Consider the following 22934-nt stretch of genomic DNA (forward strand, 5'->3'; position numbering starts at 1 on the left):
GAAAGTTTCCTGTTTCCTCCTGGCCGGAACATCCTTCCTTTGCATGTGACTAGAGGTGGGTGTGACCTTACCTGCCCAGGTAACAAAAGGACAAGGCATGCTGCCACACTCTTTTTTGACTTCCTCCGTTGTTGGAGCAGCAGCTTTTAGCTAGAATTGCTCTGTTGGTTCTCAGCCAACAGAGAACACTGGGACTATCTCCATAAGGGATAGATCCACATGTATATACTTTGTAACTAAGTCTGCCTTCAGGGATCCAACTGTAAACTGATGATGTGAGTAAACTTCTTTTATATACTTTACACAAGATTGTGGCGTGTTTATTCTTTTAAGAGAGATAAAAGGGAACTCACCAGAAATCTAATATTGAGAGGCTTAAACAAGACGGCAACCAGCTATCTGCTGTGCATTTAAAATGGGAATGGAAAACTCTGCTAAGTTATAGAACTTGCTAGCTCAAGTTAGGAAGGATATTAATAAACAATATATCCTCTCCTGCCTCCCTGAACATTCCCACAATAATTTCTGAACTTGGGGAACTGTAGTTTAAACTATGGTTTCAGGGAGATCTGAAATCACAGTTGCTCAGTTGTTTCTGACTTTTTCCTCATTAACTATAGTTTAAACAAACAACAGGACCTCTGTCATGAAGTGAAGGTTCATCAAGGAGCTCATCTAGGTTTATTCACAGAGGATTCTTTCTCACCCCATCATAAAGACGTGAGTTTGTTTGGAAGACAGACGTATCCGAATTTTGTACCACCATTACCTAAAGTAGATTAGCCATGAAATCTGTTAGGAGGCCTAATAAAAATCTGAACCTTTGTATATCATGTCTAGATTATCTCACCCAATTCATTTGGTCATATCACAACAACTCTAATATTCTACGAGGGAAGCCAATAGGTAAGAAAACGAAATTCTAAGAACATTTATGCATAGCTGTAATGCATATATTTACCTCTCAGTTGAAACGTTAGGTCCAATACAATATAACTGTGAAAGATGGTCCTAAAACAGAAGACAGTATCACCTATCAGGCCATTTACTCAAGCAAAAGCACTCTGTCCACCAGGGTGCAGGATGACATCTTCATCAAGCTCTCCACCCAAGTTTTCATTCCTGGTCCTTCAACGTCAGATGTTATGTTACAATGCACACCACTTTACACTTGCTTACATTAAACGGTGTTTGCCATTTTAACGTCTATTGGCCCAGTTTGAAGAGATCCTTTTGGAGCTCCTCACCGTCCTTTTCGGTTTTATATTCTGAACAATTTTGTGTCATCAGGAAACTTGGCCTCTGTCCTGCTCACCACTAACGCCAGATCATTTGTGAAGAATATAAAAAGCGCCAGTTCCAATACAGATCCTTTGGGGATCCTACATTATTCCGTTATGACATTTATTCATGCTCTTCGCTTCCTGTACTTTAACCACTTGCTTATCCATAAGATAACTTATTCCATGACTGCTAAGCTTGCTCAGAAGTCTTTGGCGGTGGGCTTTGCAACAGCTTTTCAAAAAGTCAAACACACACAGTCTACTGCTTATTGATGCACTCAAAGAATTCTAAAAGGTTAAGTAGAGTGGACTTTTCTTTGCAGAAGCTATGCCAGCTCCTCTTCAGCAAGACAACATCGGTATGCTTAGTAATTTTATCTTCAATCATGCTTCCCACCAGTTTTCCTGGAATAGATGTTACGCTAACTGTCCTGTAATCTCCAGGATCCCTACTCCCCAACTGTGGGTTGTTGTTTTTTGCTAGATGATTAGCAATTCTAATTTTGAGTTCTTAAAGAGCTCCTGTGTAGATGCCGTCTAGAGCTGGTGAAGCCTTCATTTTTAATTTGTCAACATGGCCTAAAACATCAGCTCTTGTCACTACTATTTGCCTCAGTTCCTCACTCACTTCCTGATAAAGTGAGTAAAGAGACAGGCATCTGCCCTTCCACAGTGAAAAACAAATGCAAATAATGCATTTAGCTTCTCTGTCATTTCATTTTCCTCCTTTAGAACACCTTTGACTCCTGTGTAAATGCACACATTAAAGCATCATTCAACTGTACTTTGTGTACAATCCCAGGCACCCGTAACACTACTTACCTTAAACGGTAGATAATAAACATCTCTTGCTTGAAATCTAGATCGCAGAGGTGGGTCTAATGGGTTACCCAAATATCGGGGGACAGGAAGGCCCAGGGCAATGACTCTGAAGTTTTCACTGACTCTAACAATCTTCCATGCATCCAACTCTGATTTATTATGCTCCTGAATAAATCAAGTCTATAATTAGAATTCTGCAACCACTTCAGAAAAAAAGACCAACTATTCAGAGTACCCAATGAAGAGCTGTTTGAACTGGACAACAAATGACTTATAGATCTGGAAGACATGGAGCTCGCACACCTTCAGCTTCAATATAAATGCCAGTATTAACAAAACTGCATATTGATTTTAGGATTTTAAAAGTCACTTTACACATTTGTGATCTGTGCTTTCACAGTGAACCATAACCCTGAAAACATTAAAAAAAAATCTTCCTTTAAAAAGAGGGGGCGGGGAAATGTCGGTACATGCCAAGGGAACCATCATTATCTGCAATGCCAGATTAATGATACATAAGAACAGAGCCCTCCATGACTCGATCAAGGAATTGACCTGCACGTGTAACAGAGACATGGCTGGGCATGGTAGCTGCGCCTGCTCTTGCCACTGCTTGTCCACCAGTCTTCTCTTACGCACAGCAACCCAGATCATTTGGGTGGGGAGGGAGGTTGCAGTGATTTTTAAGAAGTCCTTAGTTTTAACCAACCTTCCTATTAGGAAGACCCAGGTTTCTGAGTGCAAGTTCTGAAAGTTGGGCAATAGTTGGTACAGGATTCCTATTGGTGTACCGACCTCCCCACTATGAGAAGCATGTGTTAGATAGATATTGTGGTATTTAAGGGCAAACATGTTTAGAAATATAATGAAGAAAGAAAGAGTTCCATGCAGTAAAATGTTACTTGAGAGATCCAGCAGGGAAGGAGTGAATATAAAATAAACCATATAAAGAATAAGCCTTCTAGAGATCAAGACTTCTCCAGCAACTTTTATGTTAGATTTAATGTTGTTTGGGATCTAATATTGATGGAACAACCCAATACCTTCAGCAGTTTGTCATAACGTTCTGCTGACATGAGAAAACGGCCATCTTCAAGTTGCATCTCCCGGTTCTCCAGTAAATTGTTCAAGACGGGTAAGACATTCCGCTCAGCCTTCTCCAAGCCTTCCAGAACCAAGATTCTGCCTTCGGTGGCTGCTCGTACGGCACACTGCCCATCAAAACAAAATCAGCTTCAGAAGCAAAAACAGCTGAATAAGAGTTCACAAAACGAAAGCTAGGCTGAATATTTCCCACTGCACACATTTGCAGGACAATATTTCCCTGTGAAAACAGGGGTGGAATATCTGTCAACTTTCAGGGGAGAATGTGAATTGTAAGAATTGGGGGCCCTACCTTTACATACAGCATATAGTACTATAGCCAAGTTATTCCTGTAGAGATAGAGTTGCAGTTGGGCCACCAGCTTAAATGAAAGGATGGAACATTGTGGCATCGAGGCCACCTGTGCTCCAAGGGACTGCAATGGATCCAGGAGAACCGCGTGCCCCCCTCCTTCCAAGGGAGAATGGCCCCTCTAGAGTAGGGAACACACAAATATGCCAGAGGAACCACCCACCACAGCATCTCAGTGTTGACTAGATTAAGTTTCAGTTTATTGGCCCTCATCTAGTCTACAGTGGTGCCTCGCTAGACGAAATTAATCCGTTCCGCGATTCTCTTTGTCTAGCGGTTTTTTCGTCTTGCGAAGCAAGCCCATTGACAGCTTAGCGGATTAGTGCTAGAGCTGTCAAGCGGCTTCCAGCGATCAGCTGTTAAGCGGCTTATCAGTGGAACAGCTGCTAAGCGGCTTAGCGGCTTAGGAAAAGGGCAAAAAAAGCAAAAAAAAACCGCCGGGGGACGCAAGATTTTTTCGTCTTGTGAAGCAACCCCATAGGGAAATTCGTTTTGCGAAGCGCCTCCAAAACGGAAAAACCCTTTCGTCTAGCGGGTTTTTCGTCTTGTGAGGCGTTCGTCTTGCGGGGCACCACTGTATTATCACAACCAAGAGCTAATTCAAAATGTAAAAGGAGAAATGCAGGTGTGTCGTCAGCATAGTGGTGACAATGCTCTACAAAACTCTGTATGATCCCACTCAGCAGTTTCATGTAGATGTTACACAGCATGGAGCAGGGGCAGAGTTGACTCCTGTGGGACCCCATACTGGAGAATCCCCAGAGCCAAGTATTGCTCCTCCAGGAACCACATTTTGGAGCCATCAATTCAAGCAGGAATGAAACCCCTACAGCACAGTGCCCCCAATACCTAAACTCAAACAAAAGGTTACTGTGGTCAACAGCATCAAAAGGTACCAAGAGATCAAGGAGGATCCATGGAGTCACACTCTCCCCGTCTCTCTCTCAACACAAGTCATCACGCATGGCGACCAAGGAAGTTTCCATATCAAAACCAGGCTTGAATTCCAGATGAAATGGATCTAGGAAATCTGATTCCTCAAGAGTACCTGGATCTGGGTTGGCAAGCATGCTCTCAAGAACCTTGCCCAGAAATCACCCGTTCTCATCAAATTGACAATAAAGACCCATGGCAATTATAGGAACTCACCTGATCAATGTAGTAAGCAGTCCCAGCTCGGATCTCTCTCCGCTGTTTGAGATCTGTTTCTGTTGTGTCCCTGGAGAGTGCAATGTACTCCACTTCTCGCTTGGTCAACTCCTGTAGGACATAGCACAATATTTGAAAACATATAGATTACAATCAGCACAGCGTCACAGCAAATTATCCAACAGAGGCAGAGGCAGCGACACATCACTAAATGGAATAAAACTAAAGAGCAACACCATCTCTTGAGGCCCAGTTTAGTGCTCTCCCTTAATCAGCATGGTTGCATTTTTTTTTAGGCTACCTCCTTATGAACATTTCTGAAACATTCAGCTTTAAATCACTTGGATGGATCAAAACAAAGTAAGGAGGCCAGCTAAAAGGAGAGATAAGAGAGACACACCAAGGTAAAAAAGATCTTGCAGCATGTTCCATCAGGGTGACTCATAGTATGACAGAGAGCAATAACCATAAACATATAAACAGCATTGCTATTACTTCTGCATCATTAATAGTATTGTTGAAAACTTTGTTTCATTTGTGCTGTATTCCTTTGCGTACATATAGTGAAAATGTGTTTGTCTATCACTAATGGTTGCTCATGAAATGTATTATGAGTTGGAGGATCACAACGCATTTCCTGAATATGTGCCATTCATATAATATACCGTATTTTTCGCCCTATAGGGCGCACTGGCCCATAGGACGCACCCAGTTTTATGGGGGGGGGGGGTAATTAAAAAAATTTATTTCCCCCCCCAGCCCCCAGAACAGGCTGCTGCCCACAAGCCTTGTGAGCACGGCGGTACCTCCCGCCGGGCGCACACGGCTTGCGGACATCTGTCCGAAGCATGGAGCGTGCTCTGCAGCGCGTCCTGTGCTTTGGGCTGCAAGCTGCTGCCCGCAAGCCTTGCGCGCCTGGCGGGACCTCCCGCCAGGCCTGCAAGGCTTGCGGATAGCTTCCTGAAGCCTGGAGAGCGAGAGGGGTCAGTGCGCACCGACGCCTCTCGCTCTCCAGGCTTCAGCCAAAGCCTGCATTCGCCCCATAGGACGCACACACATTTCCGCTTCATTTTTGGAGGGGGGAAAGTGCGTCCTATAGGGCGAAAAATACGGGAAATGTTGGAACACAATGCAGAGTGACGCACTGCAGGAATAGATTCAAGTAGGTAGCCGTGTTGGTCTGCCGTAGTCAAAATAAATTAAAAGAATTCTTTAAAAAGATTGTTAAAAAGGCTCTTCTTAAGAACCTAAAAACTCCTTTAAAAGAATCAAGTCGTCAAAGACTTGAAGTAATTGCAGTAATAGACATAGACAACAGAAGTTAAGCTATTCCTATTCAGGTAGGGGTGCAGCTGGGCTACCAGTCAATGCTGATGGAAGGCACTCCACGCCACTGAGGCCACCTGAGCCTCAAGTAACAGCAATCCTGGATATTCCCAAGCTGCGTACCTGCTCCCTCAGAGGGAGTGTAAACCCATCAAGAGCAGGCAACCTTCCAGCCTTCTGGTCTAGGGAACCACCCAGTGCCTCAGACTTACCTGGATTGAACCACAGCAAAGCAATGCCACCCCCACCCTCAACTCAGACGGCCGCTCAACTAGGATACCATGGTCAATGGAATCAAAAGCCACTGAGAGGTCGAGGAGAATTAACAAGGACATGTTTCCCCAGTCTCTCTCTGACAAAGGTCATCATACCAAAGTGACCCAAGTGTTTTCTGTGCCAAAACCGGGTCTAAACCCCAGTTTGACTATGCCAATAAAATAAATATACCAAATGTTTGAGGCAACAAACAATGAAAAAACCAGCTGCTGCTCATAATAATAATAATAATACAGTGGTAAGTACTTAATCCGTTCCGGAGGTCTGTTCTTAACCTGAAACTGTTCTTAACCTGAAGCACCACTTTAGCTAATGGGGCCTCCCGCTGCTGCCGCGCCGCCAGAGCGCGATTTCTGTTCTCAACCTGAAGCAAAGTTCTTAACCTGAAGCACTATTTCTGAGTTAGCGGAGTCTGTAAGCTGAAGCGTATGTAACCTGAGATACCACTGTATATTCTAGTACAGTGGTACCTCAGGTTAAGTACTTAATTCGTTCCGGAGGTCCGTTCTTAACCTGAAACTGTTCTTAACCTGAAGCACCACTTTAGCTAATGGGACCTCCCGCTGCTGCCGCGCCGCCAGAGCACGATTTCTGTTCTCATCCTGAAGCAAAGTTCTTAACCCGAGGTACTATTTTTAGTTTAGCGGAGTCTGTAACCTGAAGCATCTGTAACCTGAAGTGTATGTAACCCGAGGTACCACTGTTGTTGTTGTTGTTTTATTTATACCCAGCCCATCTGGCTGGGTTTCCCCAGCCACTCTGGGCAGCTTACAGCACATATAAAATTTTAAAACATGAGACATTAAAAATTTCTCAATACAGGACTGCATTCAGATGTCTTCTAAAAGTCAGTTGGTTGTTTATTTCCTTGACACATGATGGGAGGGCATTCCACAGAGATGGCACCATTGCCGAGAAGGCCCTCTGCCTGGCTCCTTATAACTTTGCTTCTTGCGGGGAGGGAACCAGCAGAAGACCCTCAGAGCTGGACCTCAGTGTCTGGGCTGAGCGATGGGGGTGGAGACGCTCCTTTGGGTATACTGGGCCAAGGCAGTTTAGGGATTTAAAGGTCAGCACCAAGACTTTGAATTGTGCTCAGAAATGCACTGGGAGCCAATGAAGATCCTTTAGGACTGATGTTATATGGTCCCAGCAGCCGCTCCCAGTCAACAGTCTAGAAACTCAACTGTAGTGTGTTCTTGGTTTGATTCAAAGGCTTCAAAATTGGGAAGTAACTCTGAACAATCCTTGATTACCAAACATACTCTCTGCACACTGGGATGGACAATTTACAGGACCTTCTGCCAGAAATCCAAAAAGATACTCTCCTAGGATACATGTCTCTTAGACTGCTAAACATTACTACACCAAGACCTAAGAATTACTAATGTCCACTCCAGTTTCCAAATGAAAATTAAGTCTCTCTCCCCAAGCTTACCAAGTACTGCATGGCAATCGATCGCCGAAGAGGGCCAGGTGGTCCTATAAGAAAGACGTCTTGGCCCAAAAGGTCTTTTTGCATGATCCATCTTAAATGCTGGATTACAGACTGAGCCACAGAGTCTGAAACTGAATGAGAAAAGTGTGGACTTTGGTCTAAGTTAAGAATTTACAAACAAATATTTTTAAATTCCAAAGCACCTTTAATAGTTTTGATACTGCTCTTCAATTTCTGAATTTATCTTTCTAGCCTCACTACTTAAAAGGTAAAGGGACCCCTGACCATTAGGTCCAGTCGTAGCTGACTTTGGGTTGCGGCACTCATCTTGCTTTATTGGCCGAGGGAGCCGGCGTACAGCTTCCGGATCATCTGGCCAGCATGACTAAGCCGCTTCAGGCGAACCAGAGCAGCACACGGAAATGCAGTTTACCTTCCCGTCGGAGCGGTACCTATTTATCTACTTGCACTTTGACGTGCTTTTGAACTGCTAGGTTGGCAGGAGCAGGGACCGAGCAACGGGAGCTCACCCCATCACGGGGATTCGAACCGCCGACCTTCTGATCAGCAAGTCCTAGGCTCTGTGATTTAACCCACAGCGCCATCCACGTCCCTAGCCTCACTGCTTAGAGGTCCTTTTTTTCAGAGTACAAACATTTCAAATCTATTAAAGTTCAAACCAATGCAACTCTCAGTGTTTGGGATGCATAAAATGGATTGAGAGAGTCCAGTTAAATTAATAAAAGGAAGTGCCATCTAGAGCCTTGGGTTTAAAGCCAAGGCAGTGGGTGAGCTAGGTTAAGATTTTCCTCCAGCTGGACATTTGATTAAACATTAAGGCGTCTCAAGACTGGCCTGTGTTAGGCAACTAAACAAACAAATAAGTAATGTCTGCTCATCGCTGAAAGTCCCTGGGTAGACTTTAGCACATCATTTCTGCCGGCACTCACAAGATACTTAGGAAGGTAAAATAAGAGTAACACAAAGGCAGCTCTTTTACCTTCTTGGGGCTACACTACGAATGAGACAAATACAAGAGAGTGTCTTCTCAGGAATAGCCATTGAGCTATTGCAGCAATAGCCAATATGGTGACTTCCCTCCCAAGGTTGGGCTACAGTTCGCATCATTCCTGACTGCTGGCCAAGCTGGCTAAGGCTGATGCTAGCTGGCGTTAAATCACCTCTGAAGGGCACCATGTTGGCTACCCCTGGGCTATGGAAGGTGCTGTAGTCACTGGAGAATGCTGCCTTTATTCTATTCTCCACATGGCTCCTTCTCTCTTATGTGTGAGTTTCCTTTGCCAGGCTTAGGCACGGTTAACGCAGAGCAGAGATTTGAAAACAGCTTTATACACCTGTGTGGCATCCCTGGGGTCCCCTGGAGGAGATCTACCCTGCACATCTTTCTGTTCTCGGCATGGTGTAGCCAGAAGCCGGGACTTCTCAGCAGGGGGCAGGGGGCTTGTTCACATTAAACCATAATGAACCATTAAGTACGGCTTAACATGATGTGTGATCACAGCCAGACTTAGAAGCTTCCAACTCCACGCTCCTGGTACATTTCACATTAATAAATTTAGCTAGTTCTATTTTTAGTTACATGGGACGCGGGTGGCGCTGTGGGTAAAACCTCAGCGCCTAGGACTTGCCGATCGCATGGTTGGTGGTTTGAATCCCCACGGCGGGGTGCGCTCCCGTCGTTCGGTCCCAGCGCCTGCCAACCTAGCAGTTCGAAAGCACCCCCGGGTGCAAGTAGATAAATAGGGACCGCTTACTAGTGGGAAGGTAAACAGCGTTCCGTGTGCTGCTCTGGTGCCGGTTCGCCAGAGCAGCTTTGTCACGCTGGCCACGTGACCCGGAAGTGTCTGTGGACACTTAGAGTGCCTATAGAGTGAGATGAGCGCACAACCCTAGAGTCTGGCAAGACTGGCCCGAACGGGCAGAGGTACCTTTACCTTTACCCTATTTTTAGTTACAGTTTGAAGAAAAGAAATTGGATCAGATTTAAGAGACACCAAAAATGGAAAGAAAACTCAAGAATGCAAAACAACCTGTCAGATAGGAACAGAATATAAATGCATACAAGAATACTCCCAAAGTCTCAGGGCCACAGACCCTACGGACTCAAGGGGACTCAAATGCACTTTTCAATACTATAACCAGCTCCTACAAAATTTCACTATTTCCTTTATATGAAATAACAAGAGCACGGAAAGGCTTGTAGGTAGGAATTGGCAAACATGTTTAGTTGATCTTACAGTTTTATTTTACTAGTGCTCAGGTTAACATAAAGTAATTCACCATTACTAATGAAGGCAACCCAATTTTTTTTATCTTCCCAGATTTTCTCCATCTCGCATTTCCTTTTATCTTTCCTCCACCTTCTCTCCATCCTGTAGTAATCAAACTCCTCTAATATTTATTTAACTATTTGCAGGCTGCCTTCTAGTCAAATCCTGCCAAGCTGGCTTCTGATATAAATTCACAGTATAACATCAAAAAGCTTTAAAAAATTCTATTACAGATTGTTTTTAATGATTTTTTAATATATTTTAGCGAATCTTGTTCTTATCTGTAAGCTGCCTTGAAAATAAATTTTTAAATCATTACTACTATTCATATATGTTTAACCAGCTGGGTATTAGAAGAATATTGTTTCTTACTGTAGTTCACTGGGACAAGTTCTGGATTTCTTGGAATTTTGAGTTTGTATGACACATCTCCAATAGTAACAGTATCGCCTGAAAAGAAAGGGGAGAACTGTCACTGATTGCTAACTATACAATCATCACAAATCTAACACAGCCTACAAAGAGAAAGACGTTTACTCATACAGGGCACATAATATTTTCTGAACCTTCCTGCAGGGCATGATCCAAGATGGCATTTTAACCATAAAATCTTTGCTATAGCCTTTGCTCTCTGTGTCAATAGTTGCAATAGTAAACCTTTGTACAGAGTAACAAACATAGTATATCTAGCTTAAGGTTACCAGATTATTTTTTTCAATGAATCCGGGGACACTTTTCAACTTCAATGGATTTTGTATGGGGACTGATTTGTAAATCTGGGGACTGTCCCCAGGAAACGGGGACGTCTGGTAACCTTAATCTAGCTTCCACTTCAACTCCTGGCCTTTGCAACCCCAAGAACTTTAGAAAAAGGACACATGTAAATGAATAGCTCCATCAGTCACTTTGCAGAGATTCTACAAAAGAACAGGTCATTCATTCAAGTTGTGATACTTAACATTTTATTTAAAGATATGGGGTTGGATCCAGTCTTAGTCATGCTTAACACAGGCCTACGGAAATCTAGTTTAAACCAATCTATTTTAAGCATTATTACACCTGAATCCTGAAATTGTGTAATTAAATGCACATAGGATTTCCCAGCATGGAAACAGCTTTTAAGCTCTCTGCCTTGCTTTCTGGGCAAGGTCCACTCAATGCGCCCGTTCCAGGATATGGGGGGGGGGCAGTTCCAAGGGTTTGAGGCCCTGTGTGAGATGCCTTTGGCATCATGTAGGCTACCCAAAACCCAATGGCTAGGTTGCAATCAGGTAAGGCGAAAAATGACATAGGGTGTGTGGCAATAGAGCGTCCTCAATGAAACACACATGACAAACTGCCCACCAAAAAAAATAAGCACTAAAAAGCATCCACACCAGCAGCAGCTACAGATGACAAGTGTGTTTTTCCTTATTGAGTTATCCACAGAATGAGAATATCAGTATTTTATTGGAGGGGAAGGGTTGTGGGTTGGCATTTTGATGAGGAAAATCCCACGTGGAGAACAAGAAAAGCATGCACATCTCATATCCACTTCAGACTACTGTGTGTGTATAGTACAGCCCATTACCTATTGTGAAAATAGACCAAATATGATTTTTTTCATATTAAATGAGCAGAGCAAGTTCTGTGCTAAGCATCTGTAGATATGGCAGGTAATAAACATTTAAATACCGTATTTTTTGCACCATAACACTCACTTTTTTCCTCCTAATGTCTGTGCGTGTTATGGAGCGAATGCCTACGGATGGCGGGGGGATCTGCTACAGTCGTGAGCAGAGGATCCATGGTTCCCCTTTCTTCCCTCCTCCGTGGCTCGCTTTGAAACAGCAAAGAGGGAGAAAAGCTGCGGAGTGGGGAGGAGAGAGGGACAGAGAGCCTGCTTCTTTAAAGGAGCAAAGCAGGAGGGGAGAGGGGCCTTCTCCCCTTAAACCCCTCTCCTGCATTATTAGCAGCATCCTTCTCCACCCACCCCACGCGTGTTCCTTGTCCCTTGAGTGCTTTTCCTTCTTTCCCCACTTAAAACGTGGTTACAAAGCACGGATCCACATGGATCCCCAGGATTTTTGCACTGGGTCACCCCAAATTCACCATCAGATCACATAGCATGTCCATGGCTACATCTTGCACCAAAAAAATCATGCACCCACTTTTGTCTGGGGCCGCAGTGGTGCAATAACGTGGTTACAAAGCATGGATCCACATGGATCCTCAGGATTTTTGCATTGGGCTACTCCAAACTCATTGTCAGATCACATGTCTGTGGCCACAGCATGAACCACAAAAATCATATATCCACTGTTTCGTTCAGAATATTTTTTTTCTTGTTTTCCTCCTCTAAAAACTATGTGCGTGTTATGGTCGGGTGTGTGTTATAGAGCGAAATATACGGTACATTTTGCAAGAGCACTGACTTGCAGCAAGCACCTTGTGTGGTTTTCTCAGTCATTCCAAGAGGGGCAGAATAGACCCCAAAAGCTGTAGGAGTAAAAAACATTTATTTTTTTCACTAAATTAAGGAGGGGGGCTCTGAAATACCACATGGCAATCACAGCTCATTATAGCTGAGAACAACATGGGGTAATGGAAGACTGACATACAAGTTTTATTATTGTTTTCAGCGCTTCTGGCATGCATATGTGGCCATAGTGAAGCTAAAGAGGGCAGGGCTATTTAGGGCTCAATCATTAGATTCTCAAGTGACAAATGGGAGTATGCTATACAAATGCAAACATATCCCATTTCAACAATTTTAGGATTTCATTATCTTTCCTGCCTGCCAGCTGTAAATTGTTGTATACTCATTTCTCCTTTCAAAAATAGTTACTTAACACCAGGGTTAACTACTGGTTTTGAATATGTTCTTTAAAGTCAACTGTTACTATTTTTCTTTAATAATGTTTTTAATGCAACTGAAATGAATCTGAGTTTCTGCAAGTCAGTTTCAGGGCTGGGGGGGGAGGGTGGGATGCCCAGCAAAAAATTAACTAAAAGGACTTTGATCAAAACTGATGCTGTTGGGCAACTGGGTGACAAACACAAATCTTGCTGTGGAAGTACTTATTATCAGGTTTTTAAAAAGCAAGAGATAAGGAAAAGCTTAGAAATCCTTAGTGCGCCTGGGAGACAACAAGAAATTTATACTGAGAGTGAAAAATGGGCACACCACTCTCCAAACAAGATGTTATGATCACAAGCCCAGAAGAAGCACAATGAAAAGCATGCAAGACGGTCAAAAGGAGATAGGCATCAAATACTTCATACAGAGCTGAGCTAAACACGTAGAAAAGGTTCCCATATAGAAGCTTAGAACATTGACAAAAGAGAAACAGGAACACTTTGATCAAAATAAATGTGACGGAAAGTCAAAGCTGAGATATCATCCAAAACACATGTATGTGGCAGTAAGTTCCACTAAAAATCAGGGTCACTTCTGACCACATTTAAAATATACTAGAGAGTTAAACCTAGACCTCAATAACAGGTTAAACAGTTGTATTATCTGCAAACCAAAATAATAAAAGTGGTACAGAATCATATAGTTTGCTTTTATATTATACTGAAATATGGAGCATCTAAGTAAATTTATTCTGGGAAATTAAGAGCAAGGCTGCAATTCTGTGTACCTCATAGAAATGTAGAATTGGAAGGGACAACAAAGGTCCTCTTGTACCACCTGCAAAATCACAGCTAGAAGGAAATCCCACCAAAGTAGATCCACAATAAAGGGTTTAATAAAAGTAGCATAAACTAAGTAGTGTAAATGTGTTGTAAACCACATCTGAGGTTTTTTTCTTAAAAATATAAAGCAGCCTAGAAATGAAATGGCTAATGATATTGATTAAGATATAGGCTCGTCCCCAGCCTTTCTCAACCTCTGGTTCCCCCAATGTTATTGGACTACAACTCCCATCATCCCTAGCTAGCAGGACCAGTTAAAAAAGGTTGTTACTGCCAGTCTCAGGGGTGGGGGAGCAGGAGCCTATTTCCTATTTATCCCTATCCATGTGGCCTATTTTTCCAGTTCCTTTTAGAATTTGTAGCTTTTGTTTACTTGATTTCAACGGGAGGAGCACAGTCATGTCAATAACAACCCCTATTATTATTATTATTATTATGACGTAAAGGAAAAAGGTAAAGCATAGCTCCCATTGGAATGAGAGAAGACTTAAAGGGGAAGCAGGGTTTAGAAAAAAGGATGTCGTGTTTCCAGAGATGCTGCTAGGAAGCCAGCAAGCAGGTTAGGAAGGTAGATTGTTTCTCCCCTAAGGATTTTATTCTGTGAACCACCCTGAGACCCACGGACGGTATATAAATTCAATTAATAATAATAATAATAATAATAATAATAATAATAATAATACTAATAATAATAATAGGTGTGTGGCTTTTGAGAAAGCGGCGGTTCCACTGGAAGGGCTGAAGCACTCTTGGAAAAGCAACCCCACAAAAGGGCCTTTAAAAAACCCTTTGGGAGCAGAAGTCACCCTGGCCGAACTCTTCTTGTGGCGGTGAGTCCCATAAGCTCACTCAGCCACGGGGAAGGAAGACCAGAAGCGGAGAGCCATGGAAATTCAATTAATAATAATAATAATAATAATAATAATAATAATAATAATATGCTGGCGCAGAGAGGTGTGTGGCTTTTGAGAAAGCGGCGGTTCCACTGGAAGGGCCGAAGCACTCTTGGAAGAGCAACCCCACAAAAGGGCCTTTAAAAAACCCTTTGGGAGCAGAAGTCACCCGGGCAGAACTCTTCTAGTGGTGGTGAGTCCCATAAGCTCACTCAGCCACGGGGAAGGAAGACCAGAAGCGGAGGGCCAAGGAATTCAATTAATAATAATAATAATGATAATAATATGCTGGCGCAGAGAGGTGTGTGGCTTTTGAGAAAGCGGCGGTTCCACTGGAAGGGCCGAAGCACTCTTGGAAGAGCAACCCCACAAAAGGGCCTTTACAAAAACCAAAAACCCTTTGGGAGCAGAAGTCACCGAACTCTTCTTGTGGCGGTGAGTCCCATAAGCTCACTCAGCCACGGGGAAGGAAGACCAGAAGCGGAGGGCCAAGGAAATTCAATTAATAATAATAATAATAATGATAATAATATGCTGGTGCACAGAGGTGTGTGGCTTTTGAGAATGCGGCGGTTCCACTGGAAGGGTTGAAGCACTCTTGGAAGAGCAACCCCACAAAAGGACCTTTAAAAAACCCTTTGGGAGCAGAAGTCACCGAACTCTTCTTGTGGCGGTGAGTCCCATAAGCTCACTCGGCCACGGGAAGGAAGACCAGAAGCGGAGGGCCAACCTTTTCCGTCTCAACCTTGTGGGGAAGCGTCCGATCCTGTGGGGTCCTCCGGATCCCCGGGCCTACCGCCAAGACCCGGCTCCCAGTCCCCGCTGGGCCGGGGGTGACCTTGGCGCCCAGCCGGCGGCGGAGGCCCGGGAAGGCGCCCTCTCGACCCCGCCGTTACCTTCGGCCTTGCCGGTCGAGTGCAGAAGCCGGGCCCGGCCGTTGCGGACGCTCCCGGCGCCGCCGCTTCCCGAGGCCGCCACCTGTCGCAGGAGCAGCCGGACCCGCCTGGTCGCCGCCGAAGCCCCGCACACCCCGCAGGCGCCGGCGCCGCCGAGGAAGAGCATCCGCGACGGCATGGCCCGGCCGGCCTGACAGGAGGAAGAGCCGGAGAGCAGCGTCGCTGGGGGACCGGTGCGGCAGTTGCACAGCGTCCCCGCGGAAACAGCGCCCGACGCTCTCAGGGCCGGGCGAGGCGGCGGAAGGGGTTTATCTCTCGCCGGTCCTACCGACCTCGGCGGCTTCTCCAATGTAGGGAGCCTGGCCAAGATCACTATTATTTACTATTATTTATGGTGGACCAGAGAGTGGTTAAGAAAGATAGAATTTTCTTTATGTATGCTACCACAGCAGCAAGGATCCTGATCGCAAAGTACTGGAAGACACAAGATTTACCCACGCTGGAAGAATGGCAGACGCAGTTGATGGACTATATGGAACTGGCCGAAATGACTGGCAGAATCCGAGACTTGGGAGAAGAAACAACGGAGGAAGTCTGGGAAAAATTTAAGGACTATTTGAAAAAGCATTATAAGCTGTATGAATGTTAAAAAATGCTCTTTTTAGGAAATTATAACTTCAGCATTTGTAAATTATTGATATGGAAAATAAGGTACAAGAAGCCAGAGGTGGTGCAGTGAAATAACTTTATTGTGTTGAAATTAAAACCTTTAGGACTTGGGTTACAACGTCTATGAGACTAGATAACACGATAAAATGAAAGATACATTATTGTGTTGAAACAAGTTAACAAATTGCTGATGTTTTGAATTTACAGAGAATGCAGGGTCCGGAAGATGGGGGGAAGTTCACTTGATGGATTGAAATTTGTATTTGGATGTTTGATTTTGTATTGTATAAACCTAATAAAAATTATATTAAAAAAAAACAATGTAGGGAGCCTGGCCAAGATCACTATTATTTACGGATGTGAGAAAAACACTCGCCCCTCGCGGCCACGTTTGGCTCAAGAAGGTCCGAATTTGCAGAGCTGCCGGCCTGAGCTCGGGAGCGGCTTCTGCAATTCGTGCAAGAGCTGCGCGCCTCGTCTGTTGTTGTTTAGTCGTGTCCGCCTCTTCGTGACCCCCTGGACCAGAGCATGCCAGGCACTCCTGTCATAGCTGTCAATATTCCCCCCTTTTAAGAGAAATTCCCTTATTCCGAATAGGATTCCTCGCAAGAAAAGGGGAAAGTTGACAGCTATGACTCCTGTCTTCCACTGCCTCCCGCAGTTTGGTCAAACTCATGTTCATAGCTTCGAGAACACTGTCCAACCATCTCGTCCTCTGTCGCCCCCTTCTCCTTGTGCCCTCCATCTTTCCCAACATCAGGGTCTTTTCCAGGGAGTCTTCTCTTCTCATGAGGTGGCCAAAGTATTGGAGCCTCAGCTTCAGGATCTGTCCTTCCAGTGAGCACTCAGGGCTGATTTCCTCCAGAATGGAGAGGTTTGATCTTCTTGCAGTCCATGTGACTCTCAAGAGCCTCCTCCAACACCATAATTCATAAGCATCAATTCTTCGGCGATCAGCCTTCTTTATGGTCCAGCTCTCACTTCCATACATCACTACTGGGGAAGCCATAGCTTTTACTATACAGACCTTTGTCGGCAAGGTGATGTCTCTGCTTTTTAAGATGCTGTCTAGGTTTGTCATTGCTTTTCTCCCAAGAAGCAGGCGTCTTTTAATTTTGTGGCTGCTGTCACCTCATGGCTAGGATCATCTTTTCATTCCTGCTTTGAGAGAACTGGACTTGAGAAAGGGTCTCAAATGCCGGACTTACGTATAAGCTAAACAAGCTATAGCTTAGGGCCCCACTCTTGGGGGCCCCCAAAAAAATTAAAGGGAAAAAAACCTGGATGTACATTTCCAAAATATAAGATAAAAAACAAATTTAAAAAACCCCTACATACATCAACAGTGTTTTGTATTGTGTAGGCTCCTGTGATGTAAATAATGGGCCCCGTCTGCTAGCCTGCTCCCTAAAATATCACTGGTTTGCTCATTTCTATATATAGGGTGCCTACATTCTGCATGTGCAAATGGCTTTAGATACATATTATGTCCATAAATTACCATATAGCATATATTCAACACAAAAAGCAGTGGCAATTTGTTGTTGACAAAGGAAGGCTGGACATATAAAGGGCCCCGTTACCTTCAGTAGCTTAGGGCTTCATCAAATCTAAATCTGGCCCTGGTCTAGTGCTATCCCTAACGTCACTTATTCGTTCATTTTGTTAAAATTTCTTTCCAGGTAATAATTGAAGCCCCACCCATAAATAAGCAAATGAGATTCACTGATTTAGAAAGCGCAATGTTATGTGTGTACAGGGATTAATTGCGGGCTAAACTGATTTGCCTCCAGGTCAGTCCTCCATTTGCACACGCAGTGATTTTACCCCAAGTGTGTAATGAAGGGGAGAGGTATGGAGGAGCATCCTCTCAGTGGCATTTGCACAGGTACTTTGCCAGGAGTTGTGGCTACTCAAAGGGCTTCTTTGCTGGCGCATGTTGGGCAGGGGCTTTCCTTAAAATGGGGGGGGAGAGAGAGAGAGAGAGCAAATGATAAGTTAAGTCTTTAGCCCTTTTCCTTGCTAAGAAGCAAAAGCTATGAAACAAAACATGCAGGTAGCTTTCTAATGGATTCCTGTGAAATGAGTCAGACTGGCTCCTTCCCTCTATTGGAGTTTGAGCCTGAGATGGATAAGAGCATGGGTAGGCAACCTAAGGCCTGGGGGCCGGATGCGGCCCAATCGCCTCTTAAATCCGGCCCGCGGATGGTCCAGGAATCATCGTGTTTTTACATGAGTAGAATGTGTCCTCTTATTTAAAATGCATCTCTGGGTTATTTGTGGGGCCTGCCTGGTGTTTTTACAGGAGTAGAATGTGTGCTTTTATTTAAAATGCATCTCTGGGTTATTTGTGGGGCATAGGAATTCGTTCATTATTATTTTTTCAAAATACAGTCCGGCCCCCCACATGGTCTGAGGGACAGTGTACCAGCCCCCTGTTGAAAAAGGTTGCTGACCCCTGGATAAGAGAGCTGTTTGGACGCCAGGCAATAAGAATCCTTGGGGTTCTACAGAACTGCTATTTCAGCCTCCCCTTTAATGCACTTCCTCAGCGTTGGTCCTAGTTTCTAGGCAGAAATTAAACAGGTTAAGCCCTTTCTCATATGGAGACACAATTCACCAATATTGCCCTGTCTCTAATTTGTGCTATGCTGTGCTCCCTTGGCAGTCGTGTTGTGACTGTTACCCCTAGTACTCCCTCAAAATTCAAAATGTGCTTCCTGGTCCAAAAAGGCTGGCAACCCCTGGCTAAGGGGGAAGGTTGGTTGCCAGGGCAAGGTGACAAGAGTAATGATTACATTCCTGCTGTTAACTTTTGGGAGGTGCTGGGAAATGGTGGTGCAGACATAGGGTCCACAGGTAAGCACAGGGAGTTTGGTTAAATGGTCCTGCTGAGGACATCTGTAGGCTGTGCACACACTGTTATCCCACACTTTCCAGCGGATTTCCCCATCATTTTCCTTATTGCAAAAAGTCCACTCCTTAGGGGACACTCGTTTATTGCACAAGACCTCGAAATAGCACTAGAACAGCACAAGCTGAATTTGCTGGTATGTGATTGAATCGCCTGAGAACCGAAATGGAAGAAGCCTCCTGTCCTGAGCAGGCAAGCATAGGATTGCGCACTAAGCTGTTTTGACATCTGTATCATGCCAGGCCCTCACAACCTCAAGCCTTTTCTTAATAAGTATTCCAGAGAGATGTTTTCCTTTGCTATTTTATGTGTTGGTACATGGCACTTAAATTGCAGCTGGCTTGGGACTAAGGGCTTTTAAAACCCTTCCTGCCGTATCTAATTTCCCATTAATCAGCTTTGATTGTCTGCAGAAAATAAGTTTCAAGATGCCCAGAAGATGAGACAATTTATCTACTTTGCATGCCAGGAAATAATGGTCATAACAATATTACAGAAACTCTGAAGTTGTAGATCAGATCCCTAATGTAATAAAGTCTGTTGCGGCATAGTTCATTTGGAGGCAGAGTGCCATATAAGCTATTTGCCCATCAATTGCTTTCTCAACTAGGGTTGCTCTTGCCGCTGTGCAAAACACTTACCTTCTAATGATCTAATTTTTGCTTAATGGTGCAGCAGTGCAGTAGACATTTATCCACCAGCAACATTTGCTGCTTCAGATTTCAAACAGATGAATGTATTTTGTTTTGACAGCGTGCGTAGGAAAGCTTGGTGCTTTCGCATGGATTTTCACATCACAGATTTTCGTATAAAACGAAGTGTTACAAATGTGAATCAAATATTGCTGTAATGGGGCCCCAAAATTCAATGCATATAAAACTACAAAATGCAAGTGGAGATACAAATCCATTTACCAAACAGCACACATTCAAAAAAGAACAAATCATTAAAATAAAACTTTTAAAACAGTGTGGTCCTTTGAGAGCTATTAACACAGACTAATCCACAGGGTGAAATCCTGGCTTCATGCAGGTCTTTCCCCCTCACATGCTATGATTTTCCTACATAGATTTCATCAGGGCAAACGTGCACATGGATCTTCGATCATCTCTGCACAGGGTGAGAAATGATTATTGGTGATGACTTCAGGTCGGGGTGGAGAATCTTCTTGCAGCCCCAGGGCCACATTCTTCCACGAGGAACCTTCTAGAACTGCATGCTAGCAATGGATGAGGACAGAGCCAGAATCACCCTACCCTTTCTTCTCATGCATGCATGCAAGCGCACACACACACACACACACAATCCGCCCATCCATCCATTGCATTTCTCCCCTTCTCTCTTTTTCTTTCTCCCTTTCCTGTTCCCTCTCCATCCCAACTATCTCCACTCCTCAGCTGTGCCTCCACGCAGCAAGTACATTGGTACCTCAGGTTACATGCGCTTCAGGTTACAGACTCTGCTAACCCAGAAATAGTGCTTCAGGTTGAGAACTTTGCTTCAGGATGAGAACAGAAATCGTGCTCCGGTGGCGCGGCAGCAGTGGGAGGCCCCATTAGCTAAAGTGGTGCTCCAGGTTAAGAATGGACCTCCGGAACGAATTAAGTACTTAACCCGAGGTACCACTGTAATTTTAAAAGCAACAATTCCACTAAAGTAGAACTGGGGGAGGACCACAGTGTGGGTGGTTGGGAAGATTCACCTTTCCCTTCCAAGCTGCAACATCCCCAAAGTGACTTTCACACAACATAAAGTTCACGTGCATACAAAGGTATACTTGTCCCATGTGGTGGTGTACTTATTTCTGTACAAAGACAATATCCGTATGACAACTTCAAAACATGAAGTTCCCCTTAGTCATCTAATTAAATGACTCGCTGGTATTATATAGTCTATGTACAAATCTGGGGAAAAGAATTGGGTGATTTTTCCAGGTGCAATCCATAATCTAGAGCTCTTGCTACCTCTGTTGACTGTGAATCCCATTTACATCTGTGTGACTCCTAAAGTACATGGCTTTGAGAAAAATGTGTGAATTATGAGCATTTTACCTTTCCCCATTTCTGTCACACTTAAATGGTATGCCTGGTTGGAAAAATAAAACCTTGATGTGTTAAGATCAGTCAGAATGGAAAAGAATTGCTACGCAGTTGTTAGAACTCCGCAGTGGAAATACGTTTCAGTACAAAGCTGAGCAGATGTTGCTGTCTGGAATATGGATGGAGAAAATGGATAGCTTTAAACCTGAAGGCTACAATAACAAATGCAAAGTATCTTGAGTACATCCCAAAAAGTGAGCAACTGAAACTTAGGGACAGGGACAGCTAGATGTTTGTGGTGAGCACCATCTCACAGGCATGTCCAAAGTCCATATCAGGGGCCTAATCTGCCCGCCGGTCGGTTTAATCTGGCCCCTGTGGCAGTTTATTTCCTGGGGTAAAATTGTAAAAAAAAATTGAATCCTAAAACAACTTTGGGGTAAAATCAAAGAAAAGCTTCAAAACTTCAATCCTAAAAAAAGGTTAACAACTTTGGTTGGCCCTCATGGCCCTTCACTTCATCAAATCTGGCCCTCTTTGGCTAATCAAAACAAAAAGTCTATAAGGATTGGGGAATCTTTAAAGAATATTTAGAAAACTATGGAATAAAAGGAAACATCTTGGCAGAATTAGACTGATCCCTGTATTGTATAAATATAAGTTTGTAGGGAGGTAAAAAGAAATTATATAAGAAATATGTAACTGTGCGGCATAAAGTAATGGATAAAGTACAGTGAGATTAATTGGAAGTCAGCTTTAAATTGCTTCTCTATAAGTTTTATAATTGTGTTCAGAATGATGATCATATGATGATAATTATATTAATCTTCTTGTATCTTATAGCGTGGTGGTTTGTTTGATTTTTCTGTTATTTGTTTGTTTGTTTGTTTGTTTGATTAATTGTATGTTTCCTTGTATGTACGTCTGTTTTCTCATAAATGTCTTTATTTTAAATTAATAAAGATACAGTTAAAAAACGAAAAACAAATCTGGCCCTCTTTGAAAAAAGTTTGGCACTAGCAGCTCTACAAATTTCCTCTACCTTTTGGTTATTCCCCCAATGCCCTTGTGTTCAGGCATTCCCCTTACTCACATCCCCTTTCCTCTTGTAGGTGCTTGTAAAAAACTCACCACAAGCGTATTTATGAACATCGTTATTACACCTTTGGTCCCCACCCTGCACTCAGCTCCCACCTGTGACTCCTAGCAGCTTTCAGCAGGTGATAGTAGCCACACGTTGGGAATGGCTTTGACCAGCCTGCTAAGGTGGGTTGGGGACTTCTCCTGCATGTGAAGGGTTGAGGGGACAAGATCCATAGGGGATCCAATAATAATAATAATAATGATTTCTGCACGTGCTGCGGAGGGAAGTGAGGGGCAGATGGGGCTCGTTCACCTGGGGAGGGAATCCATCTAGGAGAAAGATAGCTGATCCTATACCTTTGCTGCCTTGCAGGATATCTTCAGGAGAAGAAGAGTAAACCCCACACAAATCTGGGATCAAGTCCCTGAGACAGTTGGATAGTGCTGGTCTGCCTCCCTCCAGCAACTCCTACAGCCAAGCTCGTGCCCTACATATTGCTCTACTTTTCTTTGGACCACATTAGAGAGGCCAAGATGGGGTCTTGTCATCTGAGTAGCCCAGGACTTCCATACATACTGGAGGTCACTTTGGGGCGGCTAACACAGCTGTTTGACTTCACCCCCCTAGGCACACTCCATTGTCTCTCAAGACAGATGGGTGGCAACTACAGTGGTACCTCTAGTTATGAACTTAATTCATTCCGGAGGTCCGTTCTTA

At 43.9% G+C, this 22934-nt stretch overlaps 1 protein-coding gene across 3 annotated transcripts in view; it reads right to left on the minus strand.

The window, feature by feature from the left end:
* The window catches only part of VWA8 (von Willebrand factor A domain containing 8), a 99992-nt gene extending 84288 nt beyond the window's left edge, over nucleotides 1–15704 (minus strand). For all 3 annotated transcript variants that reach the window (XM_081917704.1, XM_081917703.1, XM_081917705.1), the window contains exons 1-7: nucleotides 15512–15704; nucleotides 10414–10491; nucleotides 7751–7881; nucleotides 4711–4821; nucleotides 3149–3316; nucleotides 2106–2270; nucleotides 962–1011 (exon numbers count right to left, since the gene is read on the minus strand). In XM_081917704.1, the coding sequence (XP_081773830.1) occupies nucleotides 962–1011; nucleotides 2106–2270; nucleotides 3149–3316; nucleotides 4711–4821; nucleotides 7751–7881; nucleotides 10414–10491; nucleotides 15512–15689 (881 nt within the window). In that variant the 5' untranslated portion in view covers nucleotides 15690–15704. The remainder of the gene's footprint in view (nucleotides 1–961; nucleotides 1012–2105; nucleotides 2271–3148; nucleotides 3317–4710; nucleotides 4822–7750; nucleotides 7882–10413; nucleotides 10492–15511) is intronic.
* Nucleotides 15705–22934: the final 7230 nt, after the last annotated feature.

The sequence above is a fragment of the Podarcis melisellensis genome (assembly GCF_964234715.1).
Source record: "Podarcis melisellensis genome assembly, chromosome: 7".
NCBI lineage: Eukaryota > Metazoa > Chordata > Lepidosauria > Squamata > Lacertidae > Podarcis > Podarcis melisellensis.